General features: G+C 41.4%; 3 protein-coding genes across 4 annotated transcripts; all 3 read left to right on the plus strand.

Annotated features, from left to right (window-relative positions):
* Nucleotides 1–2,535: 2,535 nt before the first annotated feature.
* aldoca (aldolase C, fructose-bisphosphate, a) lies at nucleotides 2,536–4,973 on the plus strand. The gene is made up of 8 exons (XM_046388572.1): nucleotides 2,536–2,660; nucleotides 2,795–3,006; nucleotides 3,094–3,148; nucleotides 3,248–3,408; nucleotides 3,491–3,574; nucleotides 3,679–3,853; nucleotides 3,942–4,141; nucleotides 4,223–4,973. The coding sequence occupies exons 1-8, from the start codon at nucleotides 2,549–2,551 to the stop codon at nucleotides 4,313–4,315; spliced, it is 1,092 nt and encodes a 363-aa protein (XP_046244528.1). The 5' UTR covers nucleotides 2,536–2,548; the 3' UTR covers nucleotides 4,316–4,973.
* A 660-nt stretch (nucleotides 4,974–5,633) lies between these two features.
* Nucleotides 5,634–8,560, plus strand: srsf1a (serine and arginine rich splicing factor 1a). The gene is made up of 4 exons (XM_046389491.1): nucleotides 5,634–6,084; nucleotides 6,658–6,836; nucleotides 7,549–7,721; nucleotides 7,896–8,560. The coding sequence occupies exons 1-4, from the start codon at nucleotides 5,897–5,899 to the stop codon at nucleotides 8,091–8,093; spliced, it is 738 nt and encodes a 245-aa protein (XP_046245447.1). The 5' UTR covers nucleotides 5,634–5,896; the 3' UTR covers nucleotides 8,094–8,560.
* A 154-nt stretch (nucleotides 8,561–8,714) lies between these two features.
* dynll2a (dynein, light chain, LC8-type 2a) lies at nucleotides 8,715–13,293 on the plus strand. Of its 2 annotated transcripts, none has more exons than XM_046389493.1 (4): nucleotides 8,715–9,345; nucleotides 9,689–10,109; nucleotides 10,581–10,789; nucleotides 11,372–13,293. In XM_046389493.1, exons 3-4 carry the CDS (start codon nucleotides 10,658–10,660, stop codon nucleotides 11,507–11,509), a joined length of 270 nt encoding a protein of 89 aa, XP_046245449.1. In that variant the 5' UTR covers nucleotides 8,715–9,345; nucleotides 9,689–10,109; nucleotides 10,581–10,657; the 3' UTR covers nucleotides 11,510–13,293. The 2 variants fall into 2 exon arrangements, with proteins under 2 accessions (XP_046245449.1, XP_046245448.1); XM_046389492.1 differs by having other exon boundaries at nucleotides 10,624–10,789.
* Nucleotides 13,294–16,216: the final 2,923 nt, after the last annotated feature.

Raw genomic sequence — 16,216 nt, forward strand, 5'->3', positions numbered from 1 at the left:
AGACATCGATGTAGTTTGAAGACTTCATGTCGCTGTTGGCTTAAAAGCTGAGAATTAAAGTTTATCCTGGATCTTGGAAAAGACAGATGACAAAATAATCCCATTCTGAGGTCCTTTTGGAGGTCGGAACTAAACATTACAACTTTAATTTGTATATCTTAACAGGATTATGGGTAAGACAAAGAACTCATCTTAGGGCCTTCTCTTTCTTTACATTTAGAAAATCATTCCTAACCACTGTGCATTAAACTGAACAAACAATAACCATCTATAAACATTGAACTTATCGCTTTTAAATTCTTCTGTGGGATTCCTGCTGTTGTATTTGCAGAGCAAAACATACAAAGTGTCTTATTCTGGTTCAGTTAAGATATGATCATTGTACCTGGATACATTATGGCCAACTTTCAGCCTTGGGTTGACCTATTTAGAGGAGCACTCTCCAACCCATTGAGGACAACCTTAATAGGACAGAAAATTGAGGACCAGATAAAGTATCATCATTAAATGTTTTTAATTAGGTAACAGAGAAAAAAAATTGAGTGTCCCGGTGGAGGCAGCCACGTTTAATTGCTGTACTTCTGGAAGTCACATATCTATTTAAATCTGTATCTCCTGAATGGGAGTGCACCAACTCCTCCTCCCAGAGCCTCCTGACATTGAATTCCCTCTCAGGCCCTTGTCTTAGACAGGTCCACCATGTCTGTGTTGTGGCTGTAATGGTGGCAGGGAGTCCATTGACCCATATCTGGTTCCAGAGGCACACTGACCCACAATAGTGAAGAGAGGAGTCCCCTGAACTGCCAGCAAGCCGTCCCACTGAGTCCCACCAAATAATGACATTACATAACAGAACGTGCAACAGAAAACATGCAGTTTCTTGAATGTATCTTATTATGCAATGAAGCAGATGAAGATAATTCGACATATCATTCGAAAGATGAAAATGTTGGTATTTTAAAGCACACGTTATCTCTTAAAGCATATAAAATAGCAAGCTTGTATATAAAAAAGCTGAAAATTCCATATTCAAAATGGGAAATGATTTAGCTGACCTCATTTTTCTTTTGTCTAAATTGGGCCATATTACCATGTTCATTTACATTGAGTGGAACCTGGAAATGATTTCTATTTCTGACACATTTCATCATATGCTTTACAGTTTAAAGCTCACGGAAAGAAGCCAGTGAGTGCATGAATTGCTCTGAGACTGAAACACCCCAGTGAATTCGATGGTGGAGACCAAATTATCAGGAGACTTGAAACTTTCCTCAGGGCACATTTTCACTAATTAAAATAAAAATAGCACTCCGCGGGGGTATGGTTAAATGCTTAAATTGGGTTGCTATAGGGGTGCTGACAGAATACATTATTTATTATTTGAAAATCAACCTGAATATGGAGCGGGAACCAACATGGTTGAGTTAAACAACTACGATATGTATGTAAAACTTCAAGTGGTAAAATAATTGTTGATATTAACATCCAATTTAAACCAAAACTGTGAGTTTAAAAGCACCAGAATGAGTTATTGAATGCAAGGTGACAGCAGGAATGCTTAAGTGGGCATATCAGCATAATAAACGAGCAGCTGCATGACAAAAAAGCCATTCTTTATTTAAATAGAACAATGATTCATCAGAAATCTTCTAATTTATATGGGACAAAGGTGGGCGTGCAAGCGCCGCCCAGGGGTGTTGACTTACGAGGTGTGACACACTTGAGCTGGATACAAACTAGAGCTGGCTGAGAGTCTCTGTCAGTCTTCATCTCATCAGTGGAGAAGACACATCTGGTTTCACTTTCTGCCAGGTAGGAAACCTAACTGCTCATCTGTTTTTGTGGCCTTAACTAAGTGTCCCTTTAAAATAGTTTTTTGGTTTGTTTGTTTTAATCCTTAATATTTTTAAATTTAGGGTTATTTAATTAAATTTAGGGTTCACTGACTTTTGGTGGGTAAATCTGTACCTGCATCTGAAGCTGTTATGATGTATACAGATGTATATGTAACCACAATGGGGGGCAATTAGGAGCATTCATTCATGAGCATTTAAATGGACTTTATATTCTAATTTTAAATTATACTCGCAACAAACCAATATGCTTTTACTTGCAGCAGCTCTAAATGTCACTTCATCTTGAATAAAATAAGAACTCCTTTAATTACTTTAATTAACTTTTCAAGTCTCTGTTGTATCTTTTTCCAACCTCTTTATACCAGTTTTTGCGCTCTAACATGTGAAATTCACCTCAGGATCTTAAAAAAGAAGATCCTCTCTTATCTCTCTGTTTTTGGCAATGTTTGGTAAATTATGAGTGCTTTAATTCCTATGACTTCCAGTCACAGGAAGTGAAAAAAAAATAAGGTTGGTTTGCATACCCAGACACTCGATGGGTCTTCATGGTTTTGGATCTATTGAAGCTGATATGAAAGACTTAACATTTTATGTCAGGTTTCATGGATGGATGATACTTGATATATTTTGATGATTTTAAAGTGAATAATTCAATCGTAAGGTCACATTTTCTAGGAGAATCACCACTCAGGATGACACACCAGTTCCCCACGCTCTCCGAGGCGCAGAAGAGGGAGCTACATGAGAACGCTCTACGCATAGTTTCTCCAGGGAAGGGCATCCTGGCTGCAGATGAGTCTGTGGGTGTGTAGCACTCTTTCTTTTCTAACTCTGGAACACATGAATCCCGTTAACTAATAAAGACACTAATAAAGGCCGCCCAGTCCGAAGAGTGCACGCTGTGGACATCAACATCTCATATAATGTGCTCATCACAGGGAGCATGGCGAAGCGTCTGGCTCAGGTCGGGGTGGAGAACACGGAGGAGAACCGCAGACAGTTCCGGCAGATTCTCTTCAGTGCTGACGATCGCATTAACAGCTGCCTCGGAGGAGTCATTTTCTTCCATGAGACGCTGTACCAGCACTCTGACAACGGCGTATCCTTTGTCAAAATGATCAGGGACAGGGGCGTCCTGGTTGGCATCAAGGTGTTAATACATTCTCAACTGGTTATTAGTTGTTTCTGTATATAAGAATTTAATATGATTGGTGCTTCTCTATTCCTTGCTCCTCAGGTTGACAAAGGTGTCGTGCCCCTGCCAGGAACAGCTGGAGAAACCACCACACAGGGTCAGACTCGTCAGGTTAACTGCTCTTATCACTGATATCACCCAAAAAAGTGCATGTTACAAGACAATTTACAGATGTGTTTTCAAACTTGTTCCATAGGCCTAGATGGTTTGTCAGAGCGCTGTGCACAATACAAAAAGGACGGAGCTGTCTTCGCAAAGTGGCGCTGTGTTCTCAAAATCAGCGACACCAACCCATCTAAACTGGCCATCACAGAGAACGCAAATGTTCTTGCACGCTACTCCAGTATCTGCCAGCAGGTCAGAAAGCAACACCATGTACTGCCATAGCCTGTGTGTGTGTCTTTGTATTGCTCTGATAGTGTTCTCCTTCCTCGACCAGCATGGCATTGTGCCCGTCATCGAGCCCGAGATTTTGCCTGATGGAGATCATGACCTGAAACGCAGCCAGTATGTCACTGAGAAGGTGGGTTTCTTCCATGTGTGTACGTGGTAATGACAAGTGAGACAGAGAGGAAGTACGGTAAGAACGAAAATTTCAGATGTGCTAAACTCTCTGTGGCATTGCAGGTCCTGACTGCAGTGTACAAAGCCATGTCGGACCACCACGTGTACCTGGAAGGCACTCTCCTCAAGCCCAACATGGTCACCGCTGGACACAGCTGCCCCACCAAGTACAGCCCAGAGGAGGTTGCTATGGCAACTGTCACCGTCTTGCGCCGCACCGTTCCCCCGGCCGTCACAGGTAGCTGTCGTGTCAGGAGAGGATTTTACACTGCTAGGCATGAAATTTACAAAACCAAAATGAGAACGATGTTTCCTTTTCCCCGCAGGAGTGGCGTTTCTCTCAGGTGGTCAGAGTGAAGAAGAGGCCACTGTCCACCTCAATGCCATCAACAACTGCCCTCTGGCCAAACCTTGGATCCTAACGTTCTCCTTTGGCCGAGCCCTGCAGGTGTCTGCACTCAGAGCGTGGCGAGGACATAAAGAGAACGAGAAAACTGCAACTGAGCAATTCATCAAGAGAGCAGAGGTATGTCCACCTCTTGTTTTCTGCAGATAAGTGAGCGTGACGATGATGATGACCAGTGTTAATTGTCTTTTCTGTCCCCAGGCGAACAGTCTGGCATGTCAGGGGAGGTACCCTGGTGGCGATAACTATGGCGATGTTGGCCAGCGCAACTATGGTTCCTGTTATGCGTACTGAATAAACTGAGAAGCCACTTTTGAATTAGAGCTGTGTTCTCCCATTACCGCAACAAGGATTAATAAATAAGTCACTTCAGAATTCTGACACTCATGATGATGTTACATGAAAACAAGTGACAGCATGTTTTCTTGCCTTGACAAATGAGGACAATCAGAACATGGCCTTTGGTATTTCTAATGCATGCATTGAATGGAAGTTGTTGGCTTTAATTTTGTTATGGATGCACAGTGTGCCCTTGTGATAGACTCATAACTAAAACTAAAACGACATACTACGTATCACAAATACTAACTTTCCATGTGCTGTATGTTTATGAAATTGTTGCTGTAGAACAATGATGTTAGTCTATATCACAGCAAAGTTAATAACAAAGAGTGAATTTCTGACATACTACTCACATCTTATCACATGTAAGTATCTCTTCAAAGCATCTCTGTGTATGAGTGTGTGTATTTGAGGTTTGTTAGTCGCCGTGCACAAGTAGAAATATTGAAACAGAATTAGCTTCACTCTCTGAGCAGAAAGAATAGTCAACACAACAGTAATTGAGTCATTGACAATATGATGTTATGTGTGTTGTCATTCTGAACAGAGTTTGCTCTTAGTCTGATAACTATAGCTCAAATTAAGCATTCAAACAATAAAACAACGTTCAGGTTCAGTCTGGTGTGGACATTTTGTTTTATGTTATACATCACTGTGGGACAGTTTTTATATTTCAGTCTCATAGCCTGTACAGTCTGAGCTCTGATGGTCCAGAGAGCTCAGCACAGCGCAGTGCAACAAGAAAACACACACAAATAGACAAAACTAAAGCACAAGAAAACATCAGCAGTTACAGAAACACAGATGACAACAGAAACTGGTTTCAGTGGACACAAAGTGATTTATTAGGAAGCTCAAGGTAACTATTTTGCTACGATTTTTTGAATGTAACACGAATGTAAGACGCCTGTTGTGATTAAGGGGTCTTAGAGCAATTTCTTATTTTAAAATCCACAACAGGAATCTAACAAATTGGACTTGAATGTACACTTCAATTTTTGCCTGCATTCAAGTTCCGCTATCCGCTACTTTTTCTCCAGTAGGAAGACTATGATGGTGAAAATAAGCCAACTGGTGAGTTTAATACATTGTTTTATTCATGTGGACTGTTGCTGTTAATACGCCAATACATTAAAAAAAAAACAGTGAAGTGGGCTATTATTATTATTTCAATCACACTCATATCAAAGACATGATTAACTGATCAGTATACCTGGTGAATCAGGGGACTATTTTGTGAAGCGGATGTGTCAGCTCTGGTCGAAGCATTTCCGGTAATCGTGAATGCCTCGGTAAAGGAGCACCGTTCCTGAAGAAAAGCAGGAGCAGAGAGCGCCTCATACTGAGAGTGTGGTCTGTCCAGAAAATATCCTGCACATTGCAGAGTAACCCGGCGCCTATTTGGCTGCTTTCTTATTTCTGGTCGACGATCTGCGGGCGATTGGAGTTTAATCTCAGTGCGGCTGCGCTAACTGCTGGGGATCTTGCAAACCGTTAACGTTAGTCTGAGAAGCGAGCTAGCCTTTAGCAGCGATGTCGGGTGTTGTGCGAGGCCCTGCTGGGAACAACGACTGTCGAATTTATGTGGGAAATCTTCCTCCTGATATTCGAACAAAAGATGTGGAAGACGTTTTCTACAAATATGGGACAATTCGAGATATCGACCTGAAGAACCGAAGAGGGGGGCCTCCTTTTGCCTTCATTGAGTTCGAGGACCCTAGGTGAGGAGTTAAGCTAACGTTTAGCTTATTAGGCCAAGCGCAGCTCCATTGTGTGGCTAACGAACTCGTGCTCTAACACAGTATTCGCGGGCTCAGACTATTCACTGGTCCCCCTTAAACTTAGATTTTGGCCAAACACTTGGTGTATGCTATCTTTTGCTTTCGGTTTTGCATTATTCGGCTGCCCCGAACGTAGTTTTAGCTTAACCTTATCACTTAAAAAGCGACGCTTTTATGCTAATGTTTGCACTGCATCCTTCACGGCATGTTCAAGTAGTTGGTTGACACGAACATCCACTTAGCCTTGTGTGTGTGTGGCTTGTGTGCAAGTACTCTTAATGCAGTTAAAACATTACGCCATGTTGTGTAGTATTTATGTCCATGTGTTCTTTGTAACGACCAAGAGTAAATTGTGCTCCTAAAAGGACTGAGCCACATTACTTGAATTGCGTGCACTTATTCAAGGCGGATTAGTAAACGTAAACCAGATCAAGCTAGCCGCTATCATGGCTGACTGCGTCCGTGACTGTATTTCTGTGCGTGTGTTAAATGTTTAAGCTGTTTTGTTAACAGGGACGCTGATGATGCTGTCTATGGGCGTGATGGTTATGACTACGACGGCTACAGACTGCGTGTGGAGTTTCCTCGGAGCGGCAGAGGCTCAAGAGGCGGTTTCGGTGGGATCGGTGGAGCTCCCAGAGGCAGATATGGACCCCCGTCCAGGCGCTCAGAGTACAGGGTCGTTGTGTCTGGTAAGCATCCAAACTAGTCAGTGATTTACTTGGTTAATAGTCAGGTAGCGTATGTGGTGCCAGGAGGGCTGATTGCTGTGCTAAGTTTCCGTTCTTCAGTTTGTTGTGTATTGTGGGGTGGGTGGGTGGGGGGCGTTAAAAATTGACTATGTGACTGTCGGGGTTTTTATCGTCACTTTTACTCATGACAAATGCAGATAGTTATGTTCAAGTCAAAAAGAAATGAATTTCTTCGTTTGATGCACATAGTTTTGAAATTTGACTTGGCTGGAAAGCATATTACTCATAGAGTAGAATAAAATTTGAACCATGCAAGTAGATACATGATTATGGTATTTTCATGTTGTTACTGCTGAAAATATGTAAACCAATGTTTCCTACCAGTCTCTTGTGGCTGTATGACTTGATCTCAGTAATTACAGGCTTGATGAGATTGTTTATCTGTTTGTACTCAATCTGTTTCCAAATGTATAGAAGGCTCCCTCTAAAAAGAATGAAACAGCCCATATTGTTAAGTATAGGCTAAACCGGTTTCCACCTCTTTTTAACATTCATATCACATTAATTGAGTTCCTGATGTATCATGTAATCCTGCAGCTACGATTTTGAGAAACAAATTAGTTATTAGTTGAGACAAATGCAGGAGGTTTTCACACATGAGATGGCAAGTTTATCAAGTGTCAGCTGAGATAACTGTTATTGTGTTATTCAGGACTCCCACAGAGTGGCAGCTGGCAGGACTTGAAGGACCACATGCGTGAAGCAGGCGACGTGTGCTACGCCGACGTTTTCAGAGATGGAACCGGAGTCGTAGAATTTGTGCGCAAAGAAGACATGACCTATGCCGTTCGAAAGCTGGACAACACCAAATTCCGCTCACATGAGGTATGTGTACTGATTTGATTGTCATGGATAATGTTACTTTGCTGTGTCGAGGTGAGTACTTCAGGAAGTGCTAAATGTTTGAAGAAAACACCTGGCCCTCATTTCCATCTATGGTCTTTCCACCAGAGGAAGGAATGTTGTCTTTTCAATGTCAAGTTCTCTTGTGTCCGCCAGGGAGAGACCGCTTACATTCGCGTGAAATTAGATGGTCCCCGCAGCCCAAGTTATGGAAGATCACGCTCCCGAAGCCGTGGCAGCCGGAGCAGGAGCCGCAGTCGCAGTGCCAGCCGCAGCCGCAGCAATTCCCGTGGCCGTGGCAGAGGATCGCCCCGCTACTCGCCTCGTCACAGCCGCTCTCGTTCCCGTTCCTAAACCTTTCTACCACCAATGTTTTCCCTTTTGATGTATACCCTCCTGTTTTTACCTCTTATGAGTTTTCCAGATGTCAGCAATTGATTTTTAATTTTTGCATTTCATGTCCCGATGTCCTTGTGGATGATCTTGGTATGTAGATGTGCCCCACCCCCACCCCCCCATCCCTTTCCCCACCCTCTGTCATTTTTCCCCCCCTTCTTTCTGTCTCAATTTTTGCAACAGTAGAAATTGTGCTGTGTTGAACTTCAAAAACTTTGAGTTACAACCTGCACTCAATGTTTTTGCAAGTGTTGAAAACTGAGTTTTGTCTTTGTTTATTTCTTTCTTTAAAAAAAAAAAAAAAGCTTCTCATTGGATATGTGGGGTGGGCTGTTTGGATCGGGAGCCTGATGCTTAACTGTATTTTACCCTTGTGTCTTCCTTTAGACATCTGAAGAGAAGGATTAAAGTGATTTGGAATAAAACCATTGTGGAGCACATTTCATTTGTATGGTCAGGATAGGACATCTAATTGAGGAGCAATCAGGTCGAGGCCATGGTACGCTTCATATTCCATAAATTGAACATTTTGATAGGTTGCCATATCATGCATGTCATTAAACAAAGCCATATGTGCTGTACTTTGTTATATATACAGTTTTTAACATGCTACTCTGGCTTGTGACAGAATAAGCAGTCCTAGATCAAGTGTTGTGATGTAAGTGTAACATCTTTGCTGTCAAATGTTTTTTTAAAAAAAAGTTGAATCACTACTTTGTTGCAAAAAGTGTCCCACTTTTAACTTAAATGTCCTCTTTGTTTAAAATGATTTTAACTTCAGGGAATGCTAGTTTTTGTGCTCAGTGGCATTTTTTTTCTTGATCTGACATGAGTGCTCAAAATGGAAAAAAAAAAAATTAGGCCCAAAAATCTTGACATTTTATTCTAACAGTCTGCCTCTGATTTTCTTCCTGGTATTTCAAGGTTTTGATTGGAGGAGTGGCTCAGTGGATCCCAATCCTTGGAGCTGGATGAGTGGATCGATTAGGGAAGGGATAGGCAAGGATGGATGCTCGGAACGGGATCAGTTTTCCAGGATTCAAATGAGAGTTGAATTCAGAACTAATTAACGGGAGTCCCAGAGCAACTTTTTTTCTATTAGGCCCCCACATGCCTATTTAAAGTTTTTCAGTGGTAATGGCTTTATTTTACAAGAAAACGAAACTGAGGACCAGGAAGTTGGATCAAAGGATGGAATCGTAGATGCCTGGTATGAAGGAATTTAAAAATTGGGGCGGTTGGGAGAGGGTTTTATTTGGGAGTAGTTTGTATGTTTTATTTTGCTTAATCTTTCTTTTTCTCTTAGCATTTTCAATAAAACATTTTCAAACCAGGACACTTTTGTTTGTTGTAATTTCACCAATATAATTAAAGCCCAGCACATGGCTTAAACCTGAATTATTAACCCCACGTGAATCATTTTAAAAACTCAAACTGAAGTGAGCCCTGAATTAGGAAATTGCATAGCTTGCTTTGCTCTATAAAAGCCACGCTGCAGGTAAAATAACATACCAACACAAGCCCGGTGTGTGTGTGTGTGTGTGTGTGCTCAGTATTCACAGCTCCAGCATCTCTCAGCTGTGACGGTGACTGATGAAAAACCCTGTACGCACAGTCAGACGATACCCACCTGCAGCTACGCTCTCCTTTCCTTTTAGCCCACAGTCACTGGTCTGTGCTGTGAATGATGCATTGTGGGATGAAATAAGATGCCGGCAGACAGGAGCTGGAGAAAAACGCTTGCAACACACGGGGAGGCTGCGGCTCAGCCAATGGCAGGATGCGGCATGCAGCAGAGGGGCGGGGAGCTGTCGGAGCAGCACAGCAGAGAGCCAACCTACCTACATGCTTATTGTGTAAATCTTTAAAAAGCAATTAGCCGCAGCATCTTCTAAACCTCACCCCCCTGGCTGGGTGAAATACGTTTTTTTTAATTGTTTTGAAAGAAGTATTTTCAAGCGGCTCCAAGAAAAGGTGAGAAAACGTGGAGAAAAAAAAGAAAAAAAAAAGATTTGACTTGCATGTCTTGCCATATTTCTCATTCGACTTTCTGTTGTGATGGTGAGCTCTTTTACTGTGTGTCTTACTTCATCTGTATGTGGACAACAGCTGGCGAGCCTTCGCCCGAGCCGATCATTTGACAGCGTTTTGATAGTTTTGCTCTCTTGCCGCATAAGCTGCTTTCATCGAAAAGTGATTTTGCCAAGTATCGTAATTTAACTCCACCTGTATCAAGTTTCGCAGCCAATCTATGCAACGCTCAGGCCATCGTGTGTAGTTTGAGAATAAAGATAGAAACACATGAGCGCAAGTTACTGATCTGGAATCAGTGCACACGAGAGAAAACGCGGTGCCAAACGGCCAGTCTTCTGCGTATGGCTGATGTTTGCGATGATCCGGCTGGCCTAAACCATCCCCATCACCACGTGCGGTGTTCATTTGCAGTGCGGTGCAGCCTGAGTGAACGTGCTCCTTCCTTCCTCGGCAGGCATCACCATCATCATCCTTCATCATCTTCAGCCATGACCGACAGGAAAGCTGTGATCAAGAACGCGGACATGTCCGAGGACATGCAGCAGGACGCGGTGGACTGTGCCACCCAGGCCATGGAGAAGTACAACATAGAGAAGGACATCGCAGCCTACATCAAGAAGGTGAGACAGGACGGGTGCATGGATGGATCCAAGTGGAGCTTGCATCATTGGCACATGATCTGCGGATTCAGAACCTTTTTGTTCTTTGATCTATTTTTGGTCAGCGTGGAGACAACCAGGCTCTGAAGCTCAGGGCTTTTGTCAGGATTATTTTTTAGTACTTAGGTCATGAGTCCACAAGTCTCCGTTCCAAATTACTAAATACTGAGCTGAAATGATTGGTGATTGGACAGTCAAAAACACCAAAGATTTCAGGCTCTCAAATGTGACCGTTTGATGCTTTTTTTTTTTTTTTAAATGTCATCCATGAGAGTAAACTTAACATCTTTGGACTTTTGACTGTTGGTCAAATAAAACAAGCAGTTTTAAGACTTCACCTTTGTGTTCAGAGCATTTTGCATTATTTTCTGGCAAATTATGCCCGATATTTGATTACTTGTTATCGATTAATCGTTAATAGCCAACGAAAGTGTTCTCAGTGGAAGCTGCGACCTCGCTTGTGGTCTGTAAGACTGGAGTTGTAGATTGCAGCCATTGGTTCTGGATTTTGATTTGGTGTTCCCTGTCTGTCTCCTCTTTCAGGAGTTTGACAAGAAGTATAACCCCACCTGGCACTGCATCGTTGGGAGGAACTTCGGCAGCTACGTCACTCACGAGACGAAGCATTTCATTTACTTCTACTTGGGCCAAGTGGCCATCTTGCTCTTCAAGTCTGGCTGAGAAGGTTCTGATGGGTGTTGAGGAGTTTTTCTCCCTAAACCTAAATCGGAAATGCACTGGTGGCTGATGTCTCCCATACACTAATAATGACATACCATAATGATGCAAAACCGGCCGTGCGCAATTGCATGGACTATACACTATTTAATATGTATGTTACAGTAAGTTTAATTTTTGATAGTTGCCATTTGAATGCAACTGAAGTAGTTTTTGTTGATGCCGTTAAATTCTAGGTTATAAAAGATTTCAACGTGGCCCTTGATTGTATAATAAAGGAAAGCTTTAGAATGTAGTGGTGCGTGCGCTTTCCTTCACAAGTGGCATTTCCACACCGTTATGAGACTCCATCTGTGGTTTTAGATGGTAAAATCATACTGCGTGCACCAGTTTAACAATTCATTATCAAGATTTTAATGTGTGATCATGAAAAGTTATGGTTTATGGGGCAAAATAGTCGAATGAGTTACTACACGGCCTCCTTTGGTGTCGAGGAGAACATACAGCATGAGTTTGCTTTATTACTGCTGTGGTACTAGTTAAAAATGAATATTTTTTTTTGTCTGTAGATGCAGGTACAAAACCTTTAGCATCCTCAATTTGGATTTAAAAAGAAATCCCCAACACACGTGAAACTTTAGCAGCCGCTCTCAGAAAAAGATGTCACGACATCCAACACACTTGACGCTCTGGAACAAACACGAGTCAGTGTAAGCATTTCCAGGGATGTTTTGTTTGCTCTTACAATTTTCACTGTGAGGGACAATAGAGCAAATAAAGCTCACATACACAGACCTTAGCCTGTAATGTCCGAGTTACAACACTACCGACTGGTTACCAAAATTTCCTGACTCGCCTGCCTAGATTGCAGTCTTAAAATCCTGTGTTTCTGCATGTTTTGAGGATAATAATCATAATTTCTTTTTACTGTCACCAGACACAAACAGAAGCTCATCTTGAAGCTAAATGATTTAACTGTCATTTTGAGTATGTAGATATTGGACTGAGCCGACGTGTGTGCGTGTTGTCCCAGTAATTGCTATAAAGAAGCGTTAGGATGGTGATTTAGCTAAAAAAAAAACAAACAAAAAAAAAAACACCTGCAGTCAACTCCACCAAGGCTACCAATGCCCTTGTGTTTCAGGTGGTTGTGTCATCTTGTAAGGCTTGTGATACTTTTGAGTTGCATTAACCCCCAACCTTTATTTTGGTTTGCATTGCCAGTATACTGCCAGACATGCAGGAAAGACAAAGCGTTTGGAGTTGGGACTTGTTAAAGCAGCTGTCTAGCACACTGATTTGGGGTTTTTGTTTTGTCATGTAAGTATAATTAGTTTGAAATGGCAATGCACAGTGTTTGGATTCTGTTGAAACGTGTTCTTTGGGAGGGCAGATTGGAGGGATTTAGTCCATAGAGTTGGAGGACGCTGCACATTTCTCGCTAAAGACTGAGTGTTTACTCAGTTTTCCTCTCCCATAATCCAACAGTGGGTGAAATGTGTATGTCTCAAGTGCTAGCTTGAATAGACAGTGTGTTGGCGGGAAGTCTTCCTAACTATTGTCAATGTAAACTGGTTTAGTATTGTTTTCCTCTGGCATGTATTTTTGCTGTGTATATGTAGGAGTCGTTCCAATGCTGTTAAATTTGCACAAAACGTGTGCCTGTCATTGCTCTCTACTGTAACCGGCTTGAGTACAATTGCACTTCATTAGAATTATCCAGTGGGTTGCTACAGAACCAAAATCACATAAACTCGATGAAATAAAAATTAATTGTTGACTTATTACTCTGTGGCCTTTTGTTTTGTCATAGAGAACATTAGTTTATTGGTAAATCAATCAATCAATCAACATTTTGGACAATTCATGGTTCACCTTAAGGAAGTAGCATTTGTTTTGTTTTGGTTTTTTACCAGGAGTTGGGAGAAAATATTGATGCTAATTATTCATTATTTATTATTGTTTATAATTATTTATTATTCCGTACTGTAAACAGGAAGCTACCATCAGCAGTTGAATCAGCCTAAAGGTAAAATAGATGTTCTTTTTATCCCAGTTTGAATGCTAAGCGAACCAACTGCTAGCTGTAGCTTTATATTTAAGATTTAAACTGTTATCTGTTCCAAGGTAAGAAATCTGCCAAGCAGAGTCTCTGAATCTCACCAAATCTCCAGCTGTTTCCAGTTTTTTGTGCTAAGCTAGGCTAATAAGCTGCTTGTGCCAGCTTCATGAGATCTGAGACTGCAGACTTGTGCTATTCTCCTCTCGCTCTTAGCAAGAAAGTGAATGAGTGTGTTTTCCAAAATGTAAAACCATTACTTTATAGCGAGGCTACGTAACTTTTGCCCAATAGCACTTCCAAAAACAACAATTATGTCAAATGGTGACAAATGCTAAATTGTAGTGAAACCCCAGTAGAGAAGAGTGTTAAAGGCAGGGAAATGATCCTGTCATGCCAGCTACACAACAACATCAGTGTTAAATTTGCTAATTTCAGCCAGAATTGGGTGCTTTTCCCCATTTTCATAGGCAAATCGGATATCTTTGAGTTTTTGACTGCCACATAAAATGCTCTGTTGTCTATTTTCTGAATTTTTTTGCCAGGCCTACCAATAAAATTGCTTAATGTACACATAATTAAACAGATTATTAGTTGTCTCTTGACTCGGTGTTCGTTGTGATAATGTGAGTATGTATTATTGAAGCCGTTACAATCACCTGAAAGTTCCTCATATTTACAGATGACACTAGTGCACTTTCTGCAAGAGGCTCACTGGAACTACAGGTTCAAAACAGGCTAAAACTCTGAGACATTATACTTTTATTGTTTTTTTTTTTTGCTAGTTGTTCAGTTTAAGTGACAAATGTGTATAAACATACCAACTATGTCAACAATTGAAGCAAAAGAGACAGGAAATCCATTCCTTTTAAGCTGACTGAGGAAATCAACAGAAGCACATACCACATAGGTACTCATTTTTATGTGTTGAAGGTGCGCTCACAAAGTGTGTCTGCAGTGTTGGATTTATCTCAGGTTTACTCCAAACAGCTGAAGCTCAAGTGGTCTCGTGTGAAAAACAGTGCATGGCAACAAGTGTGAGACCTTCACTCAGGGATGAGGAGGTCGAACTACGCAACTGTGACGTCAGCGGCTGCACTGTTGTGCTGGTTTGCCGAGAGACTCATCTGAGTGATTCACAGGTGCTGCGTTCAAGTCATGTTAGACTTGACCATGAAAATGACTGCACTGCACTGATTTTTCTTTCACTGTTGGAGTTTTGAAAAATATGAGTGGCCAGCAAGCCGGAACTGTGAAAAATAAACAAAGATGCTTTCAGTTGCACTATGGGAAATGTAGGATCCAGCTTTTTTGGAGGTAGAAGTCATGATATCTCATCTTCTGCAATGTTTTTTTTTTTAATGCGTCTTTCACAAGCTGCCCAACATTATGGAAGTAAAATGCTAATATGAAGGGATACCACTTAAAATCTGGAGTAATGCAAATCATACTTCTGAGCTACATTCAGACTCATCAGTTTTCTGTTTTTTCCCCAAGTTGTTGCATCCCAATCCTTTTAAGAATTGTTTTTGTTTTGTTTAAATGCTAAATCGGCCGAAAAGCAAACCAGCACTTGTGTACCTGTGGCTCATGGCTGCAGACGACAAGCAGGAGCACAAGCTGAACCTCAGCTTCAACCCAAAGATTATGTGTCAGGATCTGGGCTGATGTAATGGGATGCATTACAATGTGATGTAAAAGTAGAAAAACCTTAGGCTTTACTTGAAATCGTGACTGCAGTACAGCCTACAATATGGGCAAGACTGGAGATATTTTGTGCTTTTTCATTGTCGTGGCTGTTGTTTTCTCATTGAGACGAATCTACAGGTGTATTGAGTGTCTCTGACGTAATGCTGTCGGTTTGTGTTTTAGTTACGTGACGTCTGCAAGTAGAAATCTGTTGAAACGAGAGCACGCAGAGCCGGCAGAGTTGAGAAAGCAGACAAATTAGAGGACAAGTGGCTGATGAATAATTTCTAGAGACAGACTGAGGTCAAAGTGAGCGAAACAAGATACCCCGTGGAGTTAACTGGAACACTTTGTCTGAATATTAGAAAATGCTTTTTGCAATTCTCATCTCAACATAGCTTTGTAGCTGAAAAATGATTTCTTTTAACACAGTAATGTCCTGGGACTTGGTTGCTGCTCCCTTTAGTGAGAAATAAATATTGAATTCTGACTGATCTGCTTGTTTCACAGACAAACTGAATAATATAAAAAGCACGATGTATCATAATGCTCTCGTGTATTCGCTCACATTTTAAAGAGAAGCGTTTCAGAGGCTTGTCTTCTCTTTTACCGAACATCCACTGATGCTTCACACTCTTGTTTTTCCCATCAGTCTCTCCTCCCCCCACATACCTGCCTGATTTTCTTTTACACTATAGCCTCTGGCTGCCTTCATCCATCTTCCCACATGGAGCTGTAATTCATGAGCTCATTCACTCATTCACATGTAGACCACACAGATAAGTGACCAGATGAAGAAGTGAACCCATGCTGCTTGGAAGTTTTCACATACACATTATGGATGTACAGGTTTGAACGTTACATCATGTAGATGTTACCAAAAAAATTCAGTTTATGTCTCTGAATTGTGGTGTTTAAACTTACAACAAATGATAATATGCATTATCAGATGTCAGATGACC

This window comes from Scatophagus argus, chromosome 5 (assembly GCF_020382885.2).
Source record: "Scatophagus argus isolate fScaArg1 chromosome 5, fScaArg1.pri, whole genome shotgun sequence".
NCBI classification, from domain to species: domain Eukaryota; kingdom Metazoa; phylum Chordata; class Actinopteri; family Scatophagidae; genus Scatophagus; species Scatophagus argus.

What these genes read in the sequence shown, in the direction of transcription:
- srsf1a (XM_046389491.1), top strand. Translation starts at nt 5,897, where the DNA reads ATGTCGGGTGTTGTGCGAGGCCCTGCTGGGAACAACGACTGTCGAATT. An exon ending in GTACAGGGTCGTTGTGTCTG is followed by an intron (nt 6,837 to 7,548) that starts GTAAGCATCCAA and finishes TGTGTTATTCAG; the next exon opens with GACTCCCACAGAGTGGCAGC. An exon ending in CCAAATTCCGCTCACATGAG is followed by an intron (nt 7,722 to 7,895) that starts GTATGTGTACTG and finishes TGTGTCCGCCAG; the next exon opens with GGAGAGACCGCTTACATTCG.
- aldoca (XM_046388572.1), top strand. Translation starts at nt 2,549, where the DNA reads ATGACACACCAGTTCCCCACGCTCTCCGAGGCGCAGAAGAGGGAGCTA. An exon ending in TGGAGAAACCACCACACAGG is followed by an intron (nt 3,149 to 3,247) that starts GTCAGACTCGTC and finishes CTTGTTCCATAG; the next exon opens with GCCTAGATGGTTTGTCAGAG. An exon ending in GCCAGTATGTCACTGAGAAG is followed by an intron (nt 3,575 to 3,678) that starts GTGGGTTTCTTC and finishes GTGGCATTGCAG; the next exon opens with GTCCTGACTGCAGTGTACAA.
- dynll2a (XM_046389493.1), top strand. Translation starts at nt 10,658, where the DNA reads ATGACCGACAGGAAAGCTGTGATCAAGAACGCGGACATGTCCGAGGAC. An exon ending in TCGCAGCCTACATCAAGAAG is followed by an intron (nt 10,790 to 11,371) that starts GTGAGACAGGAC and finishes CTCCTCTTTCAG; the next exon opens with GAGTTTGACAAGAAGTATAA.